General features: G+C 37.1%; 1 protein-coding gene across 1 annotated transcript; it reads left to right on the forward strand.

Moving 5' to 3' along the window:
- The first annotated feature begins 1,809 nt into the window (after window positions 1-1,809).
- On the forward strand, window positions 1,810-16,676 carry WBP11 (WW domain binding protein 11). Its single transcript, XM_061204362.1, has 12 exons — window positions 1,810-1,982; window positions 3,721-3,847; window positions 4,368-4,399; window positions 5,269-5,362; window positions 8,211-8,407; window positions 9,322-9,455; window positions 9,669-9,868; window positions 10,476-10,667; window positions 12,657-12,761; window positions 13,176-13,463; window positions 14,386-14,568; window positions 15,698-16,676. Exons 2-12 carry the CDS (start codon window positions 3,784-3,786, stop codon window positions 16,129-16,131), a joined length of 1,923 nt encoding a protein of 640 aa, XP_061060345.1. The 5' UTR covers window positions 1,810-1,982; window positions 3,721-3,783; the 3' UTR covers window positions 16,132-16,676.
- The last annotated feature ends 4,964 nt before the right edge of the window (window positions 16,677-21,640 follow it).

Here is a 21,640-nt window from a genome sequence, read left to right on the forward strand (position 1 = left end):
AAGGAGGCAATCGTTCTGTAAACTTCTACTAATTACACACTGTAATCTGGATGGACCTGTAAGAGAGAAAAGTTAAAACTATAAAAGATAAAAGTTGTTTCTATAGTTGCAATCAACCCTGACCAACTGTGGTGTGATGATTAAATATCCCTCAAGTGAATGTCTGAACATTTTGGAACATTTTAAAAACAAGCAAACAAGCAAATCCCAGGTATATAAGTGAATTTAGTATGCAGGAGAAGAAACTGCTACTTACTCTTTTAAGAATTGTCATTTAAAGGAAAGTTGTAATTTATTACTTCATGAGTTTTAAAAAAAGCGAAATTTTATTTTCAATACTAGCAGAAAGGAGGAAGCTTCCCTTGCTATATAAAACTTTAGGTGATCCATTTCATTAATTATCTAATTTCAGGAAAATCCCAAGGCTACGGATGCCTAATGGTTCAGTTGAATTTCTGAAGATGCCAAGTGTTTGTTTTTCTAAATCCTTCACCAACCAATTACTCCCCATTGAGACTCCTAGGTTCTACTTACAAAATTATTTTAGAAGTCATTCATGCAAGAATGTTCGTTACAGTTGATTCTTGCATCCAAGTACAAGAAATGTCTTTAAATTTTAAAAGCTCAACATATCTTAAAAATTAAAAAGCTACATGAAATACTATAGTTTTTCAAATGTAGTCTTTTCTTTACCTTCTGTCATTGCTTTTATAAATTAGTTGCAAAATGTCACAATTTAGTTCATCTTCAAAATTAAATTTTATTTTGTATTTATTACCTGATTCATAAACTTATATCTTGTTACTGCTCTTGTGGACTCAGAATTCAGTCTAAAACCAAATCAAGAATTTTCTCAAACAAAGGTTAGTTTAGGTAAGGGATCAATCTTATAGGTTAAGCCCACATTTAAATATTTTCTAAAAATTAATACGTATCTCCGTCAAGATATTGGAATATTTATAACTGATAGTAAGAATTGGCCTATATCTAACATTTTCCTATAAGTGATAGTACTGATATTTTTTTAATGTTTAAACTCACCTTTAAGGGGAAAAGATATGGGAGGAGTCTTAAAGAGCAGATGAAAGATGAGGAAAGGACGAAGATTAGAGCTAAAGGAATAATCTCCTTTGTATGGTGACATCATAAAGGATTTTTGGTGGGTGAAAGGACCAGAAAGTGAAAGAGCCAATATAAACCAACCTCCACACTCGTAAATTTAAAACTGATTGTACAACTATCCCCATATTTCCTCTTCAAAAACACTAATCCTGTAGATTAGCACTCTGAGGCTCTAATACGGGCACTGAGTTGCTTAGGTCTACAAATATTCTTTGTGTAAAAACAACTACTTAACTTCCAGGTGCACGGCACGCTAACGAAGTGCATCATTCGGGGATTCGTTTTCAAATGGAAACTCCCGAAAGTTGCACGCGCTTACGTCATGAAGGGGAACAAAACCCTCCAAAACACAATTCAACGTAACAGACACAGCGCTAAACATTTCCCTATCAGATATCCGCAGGCCTCGGGTGTCTCAATAAATGGAGCTCCCGGAAATTAGGTCAGAATGCCTGCGGCGAGGTAGGACAGTGGTCCCATCAGCCAATCATATATCTGACCCGCTTCATTTTCATATTCTTATTGGGCTAGATAAGTGTCAATCAACATGAAGCTCTTGTACTGCGTAGTGAAGGCGGGCTTTTAGCCTATAACCAACCAATTCGGTATTGTATTGTAGCGGAAGAGACTCTGGTCCTGGAGTTCTTGGTTACTCTCTATGGTTCCAGGGCGAAGAAACGCTGAGATCTTCGGCCCGTAGGGACAGGAAGTGACGTAAGGATGGCGGAGGGGCGCGAGGTTTCAAGATGGCGGTGGCTGGGGGGCTGACTGAGAGGCAGAGGTGAAGGCCCCTACGAAGTCAAAGAGGCCGAAAATCGTCCCCTCCCCGCTTCTCACAGTCCCAGGAGCCCAGCAGAAGTGTGAGTGTGCGGGACCGTTCCACTCCGTTTTTTCATCTTTCCCGTCTTTTCCCGGGGTCCGCGCGGTTGCCTCGGGGGCACCAGGCCCTTCCGCCCTGCTCTTTCTCTCAGCATTTGGGGTCTCCGCGATCGCGGACTAGGGGATCCCCTGGGGCGGCGCGGCGTCCAGCGGTCAAGCGGCTGGCTTCGCCCGGGTCGGTCAGCGCCGCCTTCTGACGTTGCCCGGTTGGTTGCCTTAGGCTCGATGTCCTGTACCTCGAGTCAGGGTCAGCCGTCGCTGTGGTTTTGGCAGTTGCTAATGCTGTTGGCTCCTATGGTGGACCTGGGCTCCGTCCCTTTGTAGCCTCTTTGACTGTTGAGAGTTCCCCTGAACAGCCCCGTGACCCGATTTCCGTATCGCCTCTGCTTTGAGACAGAAAAGTAGTCTGTGCAGACTAAGGCTCCAGTGTCTTCTGTAAAAATTTTCTGTACTTCGTATCTATTCTAGGTTTCAAGTGTGGGAGAGGAGGGTTAAAAACACGGGCCTGAGGGTAATTGAAAGAGGGAGGCAGAAAAGATCCAGGCCATCAAAGATGTAAGAGCTTCTGTTTGTGCTAATTTTGCTTGATTCCGCTTCCTTCTCCCCCACTCCCGGTTTTTCTGAGAAGGAAACCCTTGACAGGGCAAATCATTTGCCACTGGAACAGCTTGGAAGCTTTTAGCAGAAAGCAAGGCAGTTGAACAGTTGCTGAAAGAGGCATTAACCAATAAACTTGCCTGACAAAATCTTCATGAAGGGAAGGTGTAATTCTGTGGTCTGCTAAAAAATCTACCTCATGATCTTACCTTTCCCACCCTTAAAAAGTGTCTGCTTTCAAAAGGAAGGAAATTTATCACCCTTTATTACTGGAAAGAGCAAGTATCAAAAAACTAAACCTCATTCATTTGGAATAACAGGAAGAAGGGATATAATAGTGTCTTCGGTTAATTAAAATGTTGATTTATAAAACAGTTTCCCTCAAACTCAGTTATCCCTTTTGGTTACCTTAAAAAATAAAAATCAGAGTCAAGTAGGCATTATTAATAAAATATCTTAATGTTGATGTTTTTAGAAGATCTCTCATATGATATCAGTACTTTATTTTGAATATTTGTGTTTTTAGTTATGGTTTAAGCTTCTGCTTGAGAGTCAGGAATTGCATCTGAATTAGAACTAAATCTGAATTAAATAGGCTTAAATTAATGAGTTTTTACTGTCTTAGAGGTGATGGGAATACATGCCAAGAAACCATGGAGAGAGACAAGGGTGAGCTATTTGTCGTAGAGCCCAGATCATTACCCTGTTCCCTTTTTATTCCTTTTTCACCCTACATGTAAATAAAGGGAGGATATAGGAAAAGAACTAATGGCTTCTCATCTACATGGTTTACGTCATATTGTCGAAGCATTTTTTGATTGATTTTTTTCAATTGACGAGTCAATGCTGTGATCCATAGAAGAAAGTTAATTGACGACTTAATGATATTCATAGTGGTCTTCAGACCCATTACCGTTATAAATAATAATAGGAATCTAATTTTTTGTGGTTAGAGAAGTTGAGGCTGTCTTTCCTGCACACTAAAGTCAAAACTAGGGAAAGAACAAGGTCTTAATAATCAAAGTTTCTTTTCAGAGATTGGTAGGAAGAATATTTTATAAATATAAAAAGGAAGAAATTCTGTAAATCTAGGAAAAATAAGCTATTTTTTTGTCTTTGCAGGTTTTTAGGTTTTGTTTTTGTTTTGTTTTTTAAACAAGCAAGTAAACCACACAAATTGTCAACATGGGACGGAGATCTACATCATCCACCAAGAGTGGAAAATTTATGAACCCCACAGACCAAGCCAGTAAGTGTCCATTAATGTGGAATGATGAAGAAGAGGGGTGGTAAAAATTGTAAGCTTTAGGGAGTCTATTTTATTATTTCTTAATTATAAGATCAGCAGTGTTAGGAGGTGTCAGTTGTATGAAGTTATCTAGTGTTCTAGTGGGCACATGATTAAAACTTTTAAGCATGAAAAAAAATTAGTACCCGTGTTTCTAATTTGATTGATTTGCAAAGTAGAATTGGCAATTCTCTTCGTATTTGGAATTTTGAACAAATTGTTTTGCAAATTCTTATTTAGTATTTTATGGCATCTTTTCAGATTCATAGTTATTTTTTAAGGAACTTAAAAATGTCTTGAGACATTTTTGGTTGACATAATTGGAAGGGTGCTATTGGCATCTAGTGGGTAGAGGCAAGAATGCTGCTAAATATCCTACAGTGCACGGGGCAACCTCCGACAGTAATCTGTATTAAGTTGGAGAAAATGCTGACGTTCAGGATTTTAAAGTTTTATATTCTTTCTCTCTCCCTCTCTTAAGGAAAAGAAGCTCGGAAGAGAGAATTAAAGAAGGTACGATTTCAGAAGCATCCTATTAGATATAAATGTAGTTTGACACATCTTGTTATTTGAGATGAGTGGATTTAGAAAACATTTCCAATTATTTGCCAGAAAAGATATTTTATGCTTCTCATAACAAACCGTAAGATTTACTAAGCCAAAATACTATACTTAGTAACTGAACTGAAATAATTTTGTGGATGAGCTCATGATGGTTACTGTAACATGGTTTATTTGATTACCCTTCCCAGTGACTTAAATAAATACTTTAAAAGATAATTCTCTTTTGCTATTTATTATAACATACTGCTTTGTTAGAAGCCACTGAGTTAGTGAATGGAAGTAAATGTGATGATAAATAGCTTTGTACATCCATTTTCTTGATTATGTAGTTGTTGAGTTTGTGGCAGAAAGCTTCCCCAAAATAAGAAAGGGTTTACTTTTTAGTATCATACCTTAACACATTGAGAGAACCTAGTTTTTTAATAGTTTTCAACTGTTTATTCTTGTTTCATTGCTGACATTAAATTTCTGCGAAATTTTTCTCTAATGTATAATTTTAGAATTTAGCTACAAACTTTGTTTTAAGAAAAAAAACCCTTAAAATACTTAAGCAACTGCTAAAAGTCTCACAAGGTTAAAAAGAAATACTTGCCTAAGAAAACACTTCTAATAAATAACATTTATCTTTTTGTCTGAAGTTGAAACATTTTGGGGAGTAAGGAATTAATTACATAACTCTGTTTCTGGTGGTTGAAACAAGTGATCAGAAACCAAGGAGAAGTTCAACTTTAGTTTAAATGGATTGTTGAAACAAATTGAAATGAAAACTCAGGAGTGTTCAGCTTCTTTAAATTCTGCTCTTTTTTCATTTTTCTAAGAACAAAAAACAGCGCATGATGGTACGAGCTGCAGTTTTAAAGATGAAGGATCCCAAACAAATTATCCGGGACATGGAAAAATTGGATGAAATGGGTAAGAATTTATAAAAGGCTGGATTTTACAAGAGGGATAATAGTCTGATACATAGAGGCAGGCAGGTAATGAGTGAAACAGCACAGACACAAGAAATGTAGAAAAACTTACGGCATGTGATGCTTAGATTTAGTTTTAGTGTTAGAAGAACAATGGGGTGAGGGGCTATTACAAACTGGAAAGCTCATCTAGCATAAGAGGGAAGCCAATATTTAGCTTTAGCTAATTGTTTTTTATAAGTTAACAAAAGCCCAGTTTGGCCTGCTCATTTTTTTAAGAGAATACTAAGTCTGGATTTTGAAATCACCTTGGGGTTTTTTTGTTTTGTATTTTAATATTGGCAACTACCATGTAGATCTAAATATTGGGCCACCGTGAATATAAGTCAATTTCCCGTCTTTTCCAATGAGAAGATGCAAAGATAATTGACCACTTAGTAAGGATATAGAAGAAATCAAATACTTAAAATCAAATTTTAAAAACTATCATATTAGGATTTCTTCCTTTTTCACACTTTACAGAATGATTTTATCGAGTCTCATCATGTGCATCTTCAGTGTCAGTGCTTTGTCATAACTGGAATCACATGAAATAACTGCATGTTGTCTTTTCTTGTATGTGAGTTGCTTGAGAATCATCTGTGATGCTGCCATTGGAAGTTTAATCCTAACTCACAAAAAAGTTTCTTTAGTTTAACCAAAACCTCTTCAAAATAGAATGCAGTTTTACCAAGTTCCAAAGATCCTATAACATATTTAATTAACCTTTACTTCCTTATTTATATACTTTATACTTGCAGGTATGTGAGGAAAAAACTCCTAGAAAGTATTTTTAACAGAACATTATACAATTAAGTAAAAGTAGGAGTCAGAATGGTGCAAAGTGGCTTTAGGTAGTTATAATTAATACAGAGGACGAGTCACAAAATGGATTCCGTATTCAGCCCATTCTCTTAACTTTAGAACATGGAGTTTTTCATTTTCCTTTTTTTTTAGTAGCTTTCAAACATCCAAAAATGAAATAGTCTAGTTAACTCCATGCTTTTCAGCTGTCAAATTTTTGCTAATTCTGTCTTCTGCCCCCTGCCTTTTTTTTTTTTTTTTTTTAATTGCATGTTAAAGTGATCTTTAGAAGTTTTGTTTACAAAGGTTTCCAAACAAGTTTGGTGGTTTGCCTAAAAAACAGAGATAGTGAGTAAAAGAGATACAGTGGAACTTCTCAATGATGCACTAAATGGGGTTCAAAAAAATCCAGTTATATGGGGTTATGGTATTACAAGCTTTCTGAAATAATGTGGCAGAGCCTCTGCAGCCAGCCTGGGCAAGAGTTCTGGGTCAGGCTGTATCATCTCACATCTTTCCCAGTTCAGCTATAACTGATTCCACTTGTTGCCTGTTCTAAATATTGGTAGGGACAATTCCTAGCCCTAGGATGTCAGGATATTACCTATTGAATGACCCCAAATTGTATAGTAATAACTGAGGTTTATTGAGCTCTTACCTTGCTACATACCAGGCTTTTTCCCCACGTTTTCATTTAATCTTCATGACAACTGTTTTGGGTAGGTGTATTGTCCCTGTTTTACAGATGAGGAAACTCAGGCACAGAGATGTTATGTACCTTTCTCAAGGTTACACTGTTAGGAAGTGGCAGAGCTGGGATTTAAAGTCAAGCATTTAGCACTTTCATTAATCACACTAGGAATAGTGTGGTTTGAGGCCATACTTCTCGTTTTGAATAAGTCATCAAGGTTAATAGTTAATAGGATTTAAGAAAGACGATAATTAAGCTTGTGATTCTTTTAAGAAAAAGGAGGAAGGAACACTATTCATCAGAGCTCTAATTACAATTTATAAAATTCAGTACAAACTAAGCAGAAAAAAGTATACCTTGACTCCCATAATTGGGAAATCCTGGAGGGAAGCTTGTCTCAAAAACCCAGATATCATTAGCAAGACTGTCCATCTGTCTGACCATTCTGTCAGCATACTGCTAGTGAATTTCTTGGTATAGAAGGTGGAGTATGTGTGTGGAATTAGTGGTGGTTGAGAGATGAGGCCATAGACTGCTCTAGTTTTACTTCATTCCTGCTTGTGATAGCTTCTCTCTCCCATATTTAAAATCTTAGAGGAGGATCTGGTCCCAGTTTGGATCGTATGCCGATTAATCTCTGAGTCAGTTACTGGCAGGGGGGATGGAGGGAGGCAGGTATGGTTGACTAGGCAGGCCTGGGAGTCCTGTGCTAATCTCTCGTAGTCCCTTTTGGGGACCTGAAATTAAGCCCCATGTTGAACACATGGGAGAGAAAGGCTTATATGGTAGCTAGACAAGGAACACTAACCCATATAAAAGTAATGGTTGAGTGGTAAGCCAGACACCGCTGGATATTTATTTGTGGTCTCATTTGATCATCAGAGCTTGATTGTGAAGTAGTTGATGTCTCCATTTTCCAGATGAAGAACCTGAAGATCAGAGAATTCAAGTAAAATGCCAGAGATCTCAGAATTAAATGACAGAGCCAGTGTAGTATGTAAACCCAGGTGTGTCTGACTGAAGCTTCACTATATCAGGTTGTTAGCATAGAGGAGTGAAAATTGATTTTTATTACAATGATGATAAAGTCATTTAGGTGACATTTCTTAGAAAAGAAAGTAGAATTAATGGCCTTCTTAAAGTGGTGGAATTTTAATAAATAGTGCATTTCTTCTGACAAGAATATATCTGATGTCTACATCCTTTTGAAAAGTTTTAACATATAAGGAGATTTTTATTAAATGATATAGCCTATTGATACCTAGACACAGTGACTTTTTTGTATTTAATTTCATAATCTGCTCTTTTCTCTCAGAGTTTAACCCAGTGCAACAGCCACAGTTAAATGAGAAAGTGCTGAAAGACAAGCGTAAAAAGCTACGTGAAACCTTTGAACGTATTTTACGACTCTATGAGAAAGAGAATCCAGATATTTACAAAGAATTGAGAAAGCTAGAAGTAGAATATGAACAGAAGAGGGCTCAACTTAGCCAATATTTTGATGCTGTCAAGGTAATCAAGTTTCTTTTCAGAGCTAAACTAAAATTTTATGTTTAGATCTGCTCTTAAAGTTGTTCATGGGAGACCTGATCGTGTTGAACCTCCTCCTCTTGGCAGTTTCTTGTCAACTAAACATACACCTACCCCATTAGCCAGCAAATATAAATCTGTGTATTTATACAAGAGAAATTGATCTACCTGCCAATACAGTAATAGCTGAAGAGTGGAAACAGCCCAGATGTCCATTAAGAAGATAATGGATAAACTGTTATATATTCATAAAATTGAATACTACTCAATGGTAAAAAGGAATGATCAACTGATACTCAAAACAACATGAGATTTAAACAAATTTTTTTAATGGATAAATCTCAAAAACATGCGATCCTTTCTTCATGGTTATGATTCCATTTGTATGAACATCAGGCAAAACTAATTTATGGAGGAAAGATTTTGTATCAGTGGTTGCCTTGGGACAGTGTTAGGGATTGATTGGGAGGGAGTATGAGGTATATGCATTTGTCAAAACTCATTGGATTTGTACATTTCATTGTAAATTTTGCCTCAAGATAAAAATGTAAAAAAAAAAAAATGGTATAATTTTGGTAAAGTAGGTAGTATGGGTCCCATTTTACAGATAAGGAAGCTAAGGTAACTTGCTTAAGTCATACAGCTCATATGTGACAGAAATTCAGCAAAGGCAGACTAATTTTAGAGCCCACGCTCTACCACTGAATATGTATTATTCCGAAGTTTCAGTTGATTGGCAGTCTTTAGAAATGTTGACTTGCAGCTTTGTGTTCTTGTTTTCCCTGATATTTATGTTAGGTGGAAAGCAAATCCAGGTTATGAAACAGCTGACGTTGAATTTTTAGCGTTGAGTTTGGGGACTACTCTCATCCACTGAAAGAGCCTCTCTGTTTCAGAACGCACAGCACGTGGAAGTGGAGAGTATTCCTTTGCCGGATATGCCGCACGCTCCTTCCAACATCTTGATCCAGGACATTCCACTTCCTGGCGCCCAGCCACCCTCCATCCTTAAGAAGACCTCAGCCTACGGGTAAGGAAGTGGTAACAGTCAAACAGCGTGTAGTAAAAGCGTCTCTTGACCGTCCTGTGCCAAAATTAATGCGGTGGGAAATAAAGGACAGTGGGGATGTAAGCAGTTCCTCATTTGATTAGATATGAAATGAGAAATCCTTTGAAAATTGTTTAGAAGAGGAAGTAGATACCTCATGACTGTTAATGTGATTACTGTAAATTTTCTTTACAGACCTCCAACTCGGGCAGTTTCTATACTTCCTCTTCTTGGACATGGTGTTCCACGTCTGCCCCCTGGCAGGAAACCTCCTGGTCCTCCCCCTGGTCCACCTCCTCCTCAAGTCTTGCAAATGTATGGCCGTAAAGTGGGCTTTGCCCTGGATCTTCCCCCTCGTAGGCGAGATGAAGACATGTTATATAGTCCCGAACTTGGTGAGGAGTTCCTGCTGCTCTTAGAACGCTTCCACTGTCATTTTCCATGTGGGCTGTTTAACCATCTTGTTCAGCACCCTCAGAGCTTGGGGAATAAATGAGGACGGCATGTACGCACCAACAGGTGCATAAATCATAGCAGCTACCCAAGTAAAAGCAGCATGCACAAGGAAGGATGGAAGTGTTTGTTGTGTTTTAAATTAGGCTTCTTGAAGATGTCACTCTCTTACCATCAATTCCTTAAGACTTGGGTAACTTGGATAACTTGGATACCCGTTTCCCTTTTAGCTTTATCATTATCAGACTAGAGCATCATTGTATACAGTCACAAAGATTGTGTATGTGCATGTCTGTATATAACCTTCTAAGTAGAATTTGTTTTCAAATTTGAACCTTTTAAAAAAAATCTTACATTATCAAAAAGGAGAATTTAAAATGATTGTCAAGTGAAAATATTGTCAGACTATATGAATAGGTGAGATCATACATAGAAATTTTTAAAACAAATTATTTTGAGTTAAATAGCCTGATTTTCTGTATTTTGGGGTACCATGTAGTGGAGGATCCACATATATAACTTGTTCCCGGCTTCCTCCTCCCTTTTCAGCTCAACGGGGTCATGATGATGATATTTCCAGCACCAGTGAAGATGACGGCTATCCTGAAGACATGGATCAAGATAAGCATGACGACAGTACTGATGACAGCGACACTGACAGATCAGATGGAGAAAGTGAAGGGGATGAATTTGTGCACCGTGATGATAATGAGAGAGAAAACAATGAAGAAAAGAAGTCAGGTATGTGCAGATGAAAATTCCATGGTATTGATCAATAAGAAGCACACAAGCTGAAGGTCCTGATTTAATAATGGATCTGTGAAGGTAATTGTGAGGTCCTTGAAAGGAGGGATCAATGCTTTATTCATCTTTATATTTCTAAAATCTCAAAGTTGTTGACACATAGTAAGTACTAGATGGATAATTATGAGGGAAAAAAAAAATCTAAACAGTATATGTAATTTAAAAAAAAAAAGCCTATGTGGTAAAGTCCACTTTTGGGGAAAAAGATAGCTATTCTTAGCTATTCAACAGCATAAAGATGTCCTATCATGGATATGTATAGGAAAGAGAGGAGAATAACCACATAATTATATCAAGAAAACCATGTGGTTGTTTTTAATGAGTCTGTTTAAATATCTGCATTCAAAGCCCTTTAAATTTTCTGTGCTCGTGGTATCTTACATGAATGAGAACCATAGTTAACATAAAGGTACACCTGTGAGTGGAGTCATGATTTAATGGAAACATGTCATACTTATAATGTGTATTATGTGTTTGTTTGATTATGATAAATTCAGACTGAGTTACATATACTTTTAGAAAGTAGCTATGGCATTCATCAAGAAAATTTACAAAATGTATAGTTTGTCACATTTCAGTAGTCTTGGAGCTTCTTTGGTAATTGTTTTTGCAGGCTGCAACACAGTATATATTAGTAATACTACTGATATTAGTACTGATAATGATGATAAATTTTTCTCCTGATATTTCTTAAGAATCATGATTGCAAACCAGAAAGCTAGAGTAAAGGGGTGGATAGAGAGAGCTGGTAATGAAAAATGATAGAGGACACTTTAGGTAGGATCTAGTACTTTAAAATATCAATAGAAAGTTGCTAGAGCCACAGCAGTTCTTTTTTTCTCTAGACTGCGATCATTTGCCTCATTTTCCTTTTTTTCAGCCAACTAGTTAGGTTTTTTTTGTTTTGTTTTTTTTACTAGTTAGTTTTTCTTATATATATTCATCAGTGCACATGTGCTGGAAATGGTTATCCTAACTATAATTTGACATTCAGCTAATAATTGAGTTTCTACTATATGCAAGGCATTTTTCTAGACACTAAGTATGCAGAGTAAATAATACTGAAGCCCTGCCCACGTGGAACTTCTGTCCTCCTGTAAATGTTTACCATCTAAGAATAAGAATGCTCCTAATACTGCACCATTTAGCATGTTTAGGTGTCTAGTGGAGAGCCCTTGTCAGGTTAAGAAGTTTCCTTCTAGTCTAAGTTTGCTAAGAGTTTTTATTATAAATACTTCTTAAGTATCTGTTGGGATGTTATTATTTTTCTTTCAGTTGTTTATTGTAATGAATTACATTCATGGCTTTTCTAATGTTAAACCATTTTGCATTTCTGGGACCAATGCTGCATGTTTATGATGTATTTTTCTTTTAAAACACTATTGAATTCAATTTGCTTGTATTTTGTGTTGGCCAGCAGGTTAGTTTTGGTATTAGGGTTATGCTAGCTTCAAGTTGTGGGTAGCATTCCCTCTTTTCCTGTGCCCTTTTACAGTAAATTTCTGTAACTTAACGTTTGGCTGAATTTTCTTGTAAGATTATTTGGGCCAGGTGCCTTTGAGGGGCTTGATCTTTGACTACCATTTTAATTTTTTATGTTCTGGTCTTATCACTTCTTTGACCAATTGTAAGTAATTTATATTTTTCTAGAAAATTATCTATTATTTTAATCTGGGTGTTGATTTTATTGGCATAAAGATGTTAATAGTATTCTTTAAATTTTTTAAATTTGTAACTTTGAAATCACTGTAGCATATATTTACCACCAGTTGGCATTTGATTTACTATCTTTAATATGGCTATGTCTCTCTGCCAAGTAGTGGGAAGCAATTATATCTAGTACTTTATAGCATTTGTCTTATAGTAAGCATATACTGAATTTTGTTGATCCCAATCCACTCCACTCTCCCTTCTCTGACCCTTTAGGTCTGAGTGTACGATTTGCAGATATGCCTGGGAAATCAAGGAAGAAGAAGAAGAAGAACATGAAGGAGCTGACTCCTCTTCAAGCCATGATGCTTCGAATGGCAGGTAAGGCAGGGAGAGAACAGTGAATCACCTTTTGGTATTTCCTCCTGCCAGTTGCTTTTCATATATTTTCCTATTTAATATGTCAGCAATCAAGTAATAAATGCTTGTTTTTCAAAAGTCAAGGTTTGGAGACATTAAGGTCAGCTGCTCAAAGTTACATGACTAGTAAGTAGTTGGACTGGCATTTAAGTCCAGGTCTGTCTTGTTCTAAAACTTGGGCTCATTCCACTCTGCTACACTAGCATGGATAAGTAGAATACTATTTTATTCTTGCGTTATCTAAGTATTTTACTGAAGAAGACTTGATTGTTAATTTTAAGAAAGCATTTATTGCGCATGTGTTTCAGGCATCACTGTTTCACAGGCTGTAAGAAATGAATCAACTCCATGTGTCTGGTTTAAAATTTCTTGCAGGTCAGGAAATCCCTGAGGAGGGACGAGAAGTAGAGGAATTTTCAGAAGACGATGATGAAGATTCTGATGATTCTGAAGCAGAAAAGCAGTCACAGAAACAGCATAAGGAGGAATCTCTTTCTGATGGCACATCTGCTTCTTCCCAGCAGCAGGGGCCTCCGCAGGCTGTTCCTCCCTCTCAGATACAGGCACCTCCCATGCCAGGACCACCTCCTCTTGGACCACCACCTGCTCCACCTTTACGGCCACCTGGACCACCTACAGGCCTTCCTCCTGGACCACCTCCAGGTAAGCACTTACACGTTGTAAATAAATAAGTCTAAATGTGGTTAAAATGAAGTTATTTCAAAAAATATGCATCATTAGTGTGGATGATTTCTTGTTTCCTCCTAGTGTAATTCCCTAAGAAATCAAGATTCTCAAAGGATAAGCACAACTTGCTCATTCCTACAACATTGTTTGCAAGTCATAGTACTGCTGACAGCCATCTTTTACTCCAGAGCTCTTCCTTTTTCAGGGTTAGTTCTGATTTTAGTTGGCAGAAACCTGGAGTATGTAACTGGGGGTTTCTTTAGTATTACTTTTTAATATGACAAGTTGACCCAGTTCTGAGTTGGTAGCAAGCGAGACTAGAGCACAGTAAATACTGTTGCGTATCCTTCTTTGGTTGGGAGTTTTTGGATGTCAGTGTAATCATTAGAGACAGAGTCATCAGTGTTAATCAAGTCGTTGGCTTAAAAGTATAAAAAAGTTTATTTACAATTTGAAACAACATGTAAAACTTGTTGGCTAATTATGATTTTAGTCCTTCATCCTGTAGTCAGCCAATTAAATCTTCAGTTGAGTTCATCCTCTTCTGATTGGTGCAAAGCAAAATTACCTTTCTTATGACATTCTCAGTGGTCTTTGTCTGTATATCTTAATGAGTTTCAGGGGATCCTTAAAGCACCCTGCTCTATATTCCATTTTCAGCTTATATTGGAACCATTTAAGAAGTCTCATCCTCATATATTTCCAGCCCAGCAGAGCTGTGATTGAGAATGCATTTTGTCGGTGCTGGGAAATAAAGAGAAATAGTCCATAATAAATGTTGAATTTACCTGATTTCAGGTTAAAGTGATAAGTTAAACTAAATCTCCGTCACCTTATACCACAGTTACTACTTCGAATATATTTGTTTGACATTAACTAATCACTTTTCTCTTTTTAGGAGCTCCTCCATTCCTGAGACCACCCGGAATGCCAGGACTCCGAGGGCCTTTACCCCGACTTTTACCTCCAGGACCACCACCAGGTCGACCCCCTGGCCCTCCCCCCGGTCCACCTCCAGGTCTGCCTCCTGGCCCTCCTCCTCGGGGACCCCCACCCAGGCTACCTCCCCCTGCACCTCCAGGTGAGGCATTGATTTCTATGACAAAAACTTGTCTACTATATATCTCATTTGCTCTAAGACATTTTCACATTTCAATATCCTGAAATCAAGGGGTATCTTAAAATGGTGTTTTTTATTTGCTTTTGGCTTAGATTGAAGTTGAGTTCTTCCAGATGGTATTTGCCTTTGATTCTACCTATCACATGAGGGACTTTTTCCAGCCAGAGAACACTTTGGATTCAATTCTTCATTTAAGACTTTTTTTTTTAGGACTACACTTAGAATTGTGAAGTCATGCCATACATCTGCATGAGTATCAACTTAGTTTACAATCACAAGGGAGATTTTTTTTTCCATTCTCTTTACCCAGTATCAAGGTTAGATATGCAAATTTCCTTGTGATCTTCTTAGATGTGACAGGTATGTATGGTGTACTACACTGACTGTCTCAGTTTAATGTGAAGGTCTCCTTTTAAGCTCCTCAGCTTGGACTTGGACTTTTTTTTTCTCTCTCAGTGGTATTTGGAATAATTATGAGTCTGTATAAGCAATAGCATCTTAGGTTAAAGAGGCATTTGGAGAAATTAAATCTGCACTTCCTGGTAAATAATTATGGTATGTCTGAGCCAACAATAAGACGTGAATTCTTTTCCAGTAATGGTGACATTTTGTGATTAGATTTTCTCATCCCAGGGTTAAAATTATATTTCCTATCCATTGAGTTACCTTTTGAGGGGGAGGAGTGTTGTGCAAATCAGTAAATAACGGATGGGAATCAAATCCCCAACCTTCGTTCTGATAGCATCTGCGGTCTACAGGTAGAATAGAATCTTGGGCTGTCAAATTTCAGATTTGACAATTCGAGATCATATTTGAAACCAGTTGATATTGTTAATTTTACTTTATAGTTTAAAGGAGTACCTTATTGAGAGAGGAAAAAACATAAGTACAAACAGAAGGTGAATACTGTTTTATAAAAGATATTCTTTACTATCAGAATATATTCCTGAGTTTCAAGTAGCAAACAACATGATTTATTTTCTATAAATTGTCCATTTAAAAAAATTGTCAACCTATGTTTTTAACACCCTTAATAGTAGTTAAATTTTATTCTTGTGGTATTCATCTGCCCGTTTTCTCCTTCATTTAGGTATCCCTCCACCTCGTCCTGGCATGATGCGCCCACCTTTGGTGCCTCCACTTGGACCTGCCCCACCTGGGCTTTTCCCACCAGCTCCTTTGCCGAACCCGGGGGTTTTAAGTGCTCCACCCAACTTGATTCAGCGACCCAAGGCGGATGATACAAGCGCAGCCACCATTGAGAAGAAAGCCACAGCAACCATCAGTGCCAAGCCACAGATCACTAATCCCAAGGCAGAGATTACTCGATTTGTGCCCACCGCACTGAGGGTACGTCGGGAGAATAAAGGGGCTACTGCTACTCCCCAGAGAAAGTCAGAGGATGATTCTGCTGTGCCTCTCGCCAAAGCAGCCCCCAAATCCGGTCCATCTGTTCCCGTCTCAGTACAAACTAAGGATGATGTTTATGAAGCGTTCATGAAAGAGATGGAAGGGCTGCTGTGACAGCTTTTGATGCTAGAACAGGCTTCTCTTCACATCAGTGGTTCATGGAGAGAGAGGCTCTTATTCAACTTAGGTGAAAGAGCCACTTTCACTGTCAGGGTATTTTTAATTTCAGTTCAAGGAATATCCTAAAGTTTAGCCTTGTTCAGAATTTACTGCATATAAAAGAGGGTATTTCATTCAAAATAGATTGGTTATTGAAGCAGTGCTGCTAACATCCATCCCCTTTCATACCACCATTTTCATCCCACTTCTTCCCCTACTCCAATTCCTTGGAAACTTGTCATCAAGGGGATCTTTGTTACTTATTTCTTTTGATTCTCTTCTTGTGTGCTGTGGGCACTGGAGTAGAGATTTCTAAAAAACCAGTTTATTTCACCCCATCTTGCCTTTCATGTTTGAGTTATTTTTAATATTTTCTTGTAAATATTTTTTAATATTGTAGTGAAATGGATCACAATGTCATTTCCTAATACAAAGCAAGATATGTGGGAAGAAAATGTACAATTCTTTGATTAAAATTATTTCCCACTGACCTAAACTTTAAGTGTTTCATGGAATAAATAAATAAATGTTCTACACCAAGATATCCTCTGTGTCACTGATGATGTATAAACATAATCTCTGTTTTATGGGCAGAAAAGAAGCAAGTATTTAAAACTTGGGTTTAAGGAACTACCATTTCTGGTATGGAATGAGAATTTTATTGAAAATGTGGTTAACACGTTAAGTTTTAAATTTTAAAGGATGAAGAAGAGATAATTATTTTCCTTTAGGTTTATTATATATTGGCTTTGGAGAAATTGAGAGGGTTTATATATTGTTAAAAAGATGAGTCTTCTTCTCAAAGATTACTTTCTTCTCCAGAGCTCTGTGAACTGATACTAGTGAATGGCAAAAGGTTCTTTTAAATCATTTCTAAACTATCAGATAGCCAGAAAAGGCTGCTACTTTTTCTTTTTTGAATTTGTCATTTATATGAGCCTTTATTATTAGAAGCATAGAAAATGAATGAGAATGCTTAACACTTTTAATTTGCATTGATACTTTCTTTACAAAGTGTTGTAATAACTAATACCTATCCAGTAATCCTGGGGAGGTATTTTCCCCATTTTACAGAGGAAGGTATTGGAACTAAAGGGCTCGTGTGATTTATCCAGGCGCCATAGTGTGTATTTCATACACAAAGACACACACCATATGTATACACACAGTGAGACAATCTATGCATTGCGTTTAGGCTAGACATACCTGGTCTTACTTTCGCATTGTATCTTTTTTTCTTTTTTTTTTTTGTCCAGTTAGTAGTCACCCCAGTTTTTTGCTTTTATTGATTTTAGCTTCTAATATATAGTGTCAATTCTTTTGTTTATTTTTTTTTAACATCATTATTGGAGTATAATTGCTTCACAATGTTGTGCTAGTTTCCGCTGTATAACAAAGTGAATCAGCCATACGCATACATATATCCCCATATCCCCTCCCCCTTGCATCTCCCTGCCACCCTCCCTATCCCACCCCTCTAGGTGGTCACAAAGCACCGAGCTGATCTCCCTGTGCTATGCAGCTGCTTCCCACTAGCGATCTGTTTTACATTTGGTAGTGTGTATATGTCAACGCTACTCTCTCACTTTGTCCCAGCTTACCCTTCCCACACCCCATGTCCTCAACTCCATTCTCTACGTCTGCATCTTTTTTCCTGTTCTGCCCCTAGGTTCATGAGAACCTTTTGTGTTTTTTTTTAGATTCCATATATATGTGTTAGCATACGGTATTTGTTTTTCTCTTTCTGACTGACTTCACTCTGTATGACAGACTAGGTCCATCCACCTCCCTACAAGTGACTCAATTTCGTTTCTTATTATGGCTGAATAATATTCCACTGTATATATGTGCCACATCTTTATCCATTCATCTGTTGATGGACACTTAGGTTGTTTCCATGTCCTGGCTATTGTAAATAGTGCTGCAATGAACATTGTGGTACATGACTCTTTGAATTATGGTTTTCTCACGGAATATGCCCAGTAGTGGGATTGCTGGGTCATATGGTAGTTCTATTTTTAGTTTTTTAAGGAATCTCCATATGTTCGCCATAGTGGCTGTATCAATTTACATTCCCACCAACAGTGCAAGAGGTTTCCCTTTTCTCCACACCCTCTCCAGCATTAATTGTAGATTTTTTGGTGATGGGCATTCTGACTGGTGTGAGGTGATACCTCATTGTAGTTTTGATTTGCACTTCTCTAATGATTAGTGATGTTGAGCATCCTTTCGTGTGTTTTTTGGCAATCTGTATATCTTCTTTGGAGAAATGTCTATTTAGGTCTTCTGCCCATTTTTGGATTGGGTTGTTTGTTTTTTTGATATTGAGCTGCATGAGCTGCTTGTATATTTTGGAGATTAATCCTTTGTCAGTTGCTTCATCTGCAAATATTTTCTCCCATTCTGAGGGTTGTCTTTTCATCGTGTTTATGGTTTCCTTTGTTGTGTAAAAGCTTTTAAGTTTTAGGTCCCATATGCTTATTTTTGTTTTTATTTCCATTTCTCTAGGAGGTGGGTCAAAAAAGATCTTGCTGCGATTTATGTCAAAGCATGTTCTGCCTGTGTTTTCCACTAAGAGTTTTATAGTGTCTGGCCTTACATTTAGGTCTTTAATCCATTTTGAATTTATTTTTGTGTGCGGTGTTAGGAAGTGTTCTAATTCCATTCTTTTACATGTAGCTATCCAGTTTTCCCAGCACCACTTACTGAAGAGGATCTCTTTTCTCCATTGTATACTCTTGCCTCTTTGATCAAAGATAAGGTGACCATATGTGCATGGGTTTATCTCTGGGCTTTCTATCCTGTTCCATTGATCTATATTTCTGTTTTTGTGCCAGTACCATACTGTTTTGATTACTGTAGCTTTGTAGTATAGTCTGAAGTCAGGGCGCCTGATTCCTCCAGCTCTGTTTTTCTTTCTCAAGATTGCTTTGGCTATTCAGGGTCTTTGGCTATTTGGGTCTTTTGTGTTTCCATACAAATGGTGAAATTTTTTGTTCTAGTTCTGTGAAAAATGCCATTGGTAGTTTGATAGGGATTTCACTGAATCTGTAGATTGCTTGGGTAGTATAGTCATTTTCACAATGTTGATTCTTCCAATCCAAGAACATAGTATATCTCTCCATCTGTTTGTATTATCTTTAATTTCTTTCATCAGTGTCTTATACTTTTCTGCATATAGGTTTTTTGTCTCCTTAGGTTTATTCCTAGGTATTTTATTCTTTTTGTTGCAGTGATAAATGGGAGTGTTTGCTTAATTTCTCTTTCAGATTTTTCATCATTAGTGTATAGGAATGCAAGAGATTTCTGTACATTAATTTTGTATCCTGCTACTCTACCAAATTCATTGATTAGCTCTAGTAGTTTTCTGGTAGCATCTTTAGGATTCTCTATGTATAGTATCATGTCATCTGCAAACAGTGACAGTTTTACTTCTTTTCTGATTTGGATTCCTTTTATTTCTTTTCCTTCTCTGATTGCTGTGGCTAAAACTTCCAAAACTATGTTGAATAACAGTGGTGAGAGTGGGCAACCTTGTCTTGTTCCTGATTTTAGAGGAAATGGTTTCAGTTTATCACCATTGAGAACGATGTTGGCTGTGGGTTTGTCATATATGGCCTTTATTATGTTGAGGTAGGTTCCTCTATGCCTACTTTCTGGAGAGTTTTCATCATAAATGGGTGTTGAATTTTGTCAAAAGCTTTTTCTGCGTCTATTGAGATGATCATATGGTTTTTATCTTTCAATTTGTTAATATGGTGTATCACATTGATTGATTTGCATATACTGAAGAATCCTTGCATTCCTGGGATAAACCCCACTTGATCATGGTGTATGATCCGTTTAATGTGCTACTGGATTCTGTTTGCTAGTATTTTGTTGAGGATTTTTGCATCTATGTTCACCAGTGATAGTGGCCTGTAGTTTTCTTTTTTTGTGACATCTTTGTCTGGTTTTGGTATCAGGGTGATGGTGGCTTCGTAGAATGAGTTTGGGAGTGTTCTTCCCTCTACTATATTTTGGAAGAGTTTGATAAGGATAGGTGTTAGCTCTTCTCTAAATGTTTGATAGAATTTGCGTGTGAAGCCATCTGGTCCTGGGCTTTTGTTTGTTGGAAGATTTGTAATCACAGTTTCAATTTCAGTGCTTGTGATTGGTCTGTTTATATTTTCTATTTCTTCCTGGTTTGGTCTCGGAAGGTTGTACTTTTCTAAGGATTTGTCCATTTCTTCCAGGTTGTCTATTTTATTGGCATATAGTTGCTTGTTGTAATCTCTTATGATTCTTTGTATTTCTGCAGTGTCAGTTGTTACTTCTCCTTTTTCATTTCTAATTCTATTGATTTAGTCTTCTCCCTTTTTTTCTTGATGAGTCTGGCTAATGATTTATCAATTTTGTTTACTTCTCAAAGAACGGACTTATAGTTTTATTGATCTTTGCTGTTGTTTCCTTCATTTCTTTTTCATTTATTTCTGATCTGATCTTTATGATTTCTTTCCTTCTGCTAATTTGGGGGGTTTTTTATTCTTCTTTCTCTAATTGCTTTAGGTGTAAGGTTAGGTTGTTTATTTGAGATTTTTCTTGTTTCTTGAGATAGGATTGTACTGCTATAAAGTTCCCTCTTAGAACCACTTTTGCTGCATCCCATAGGTTTTGCATCATCGTATTTTCATTGTCATTTGTTTCTAGGTATTTTTCTATTTCCTCTTTGATTTCTTCAGTAATCTCTTGGTTATTTAGTAGCGTATTGTTTAGCCTCCATGTGTTTGTATTTTTTAGTTTTTCTCCTGTAATTGATATCTAGTCTCATAGGGTTGTGGTCAGAAAAGATACTTGATACAATTTCAATTTTCTTAAATTTACCAAGGCTTGATTTGTGACCCAAGATACGGTCTATCCTAGAGAATGTTCCATTAGCACTTGAGAAGAAAGTGTATTCTGTTGTTTTTGGATAGAATGTCCTATAAATATCAGTTAAGTCCATCTTGTTTAATGTGTCATTTAAAGCTTGTGTTTCCTTATTTATTTTCATTTTGGTTGATCTGTCCATTGGTGAAAGTGGAGTGTTAAAGTCCCCTACTATTATTGTGTTACTGTTGATTTCCCCTTTTATGGCTCTCAGCATTTGCCTTATGTATTGAGGTGCTGCTATGTTGGGTGCTTAAATATTTACAATTGTTATATCTTCTTCTTGGATTGATCCCTTGATCATTATGTAGTGTCCTTCTTTGTCTCTTGTAATTGTCTTTATTTTAAAGTCTATTTTGTCTGATATGAGAATTGCTACTCCAGGTTTCTTTTGATTTCCATTTGCATGGAATATCTTTTTCTAACCCCTTGCTTTCAGTCTGTTTGTGTCCCTAGGTCTGAAGTAGGTCTCTTGTAGACAGCATATATATGGGTCTTGGCTTTGTATCCATTCAGCCAATCTGTGTCTTTTGGTTAGAGCATTTAATCTATTTAC

This window comes from Eubalaena glacialis, chromosome 11, assembly GCF_028564815.1.
Source record: "Eubalaena glacialis isolate mEubGla1 chromosome 11, mEubGla1.1.hap2.+ XY, whole genome shotgun sequence".
Taxonomy (NCBI): Eukaryota; Metazoa; Chordata; class Mammalia; order Artiodactyla; family Balaenidae; genus Eubalaena; species Eubalaena glacialis.

Excerpts from the sequence above, each read along its gene's own strand:
- WBP11 (XM_061204362.1), top strand. The coding sequence starts at position 3,784 with ATGGGACGGAGATCTACATCATCCACCAAGAGTGGAAAATTTATGAAC. Across the intron at positions 3,848-4,367 it reads GAACCCCACAGACCAAGCCA|GAAAAGAAGCTCGGAAGAGA; the intron begins GTAAGTGTCCAT and ends CCCTCTCTTAAG. Across the intron at positions 9,869-10,475 it reads GTTATATAGTCCCGAACTTG|CTCAACGGGGTCATGATGAT; the intron begins GTGAGGAGTTCC and ends CTCCCTTTTCAG.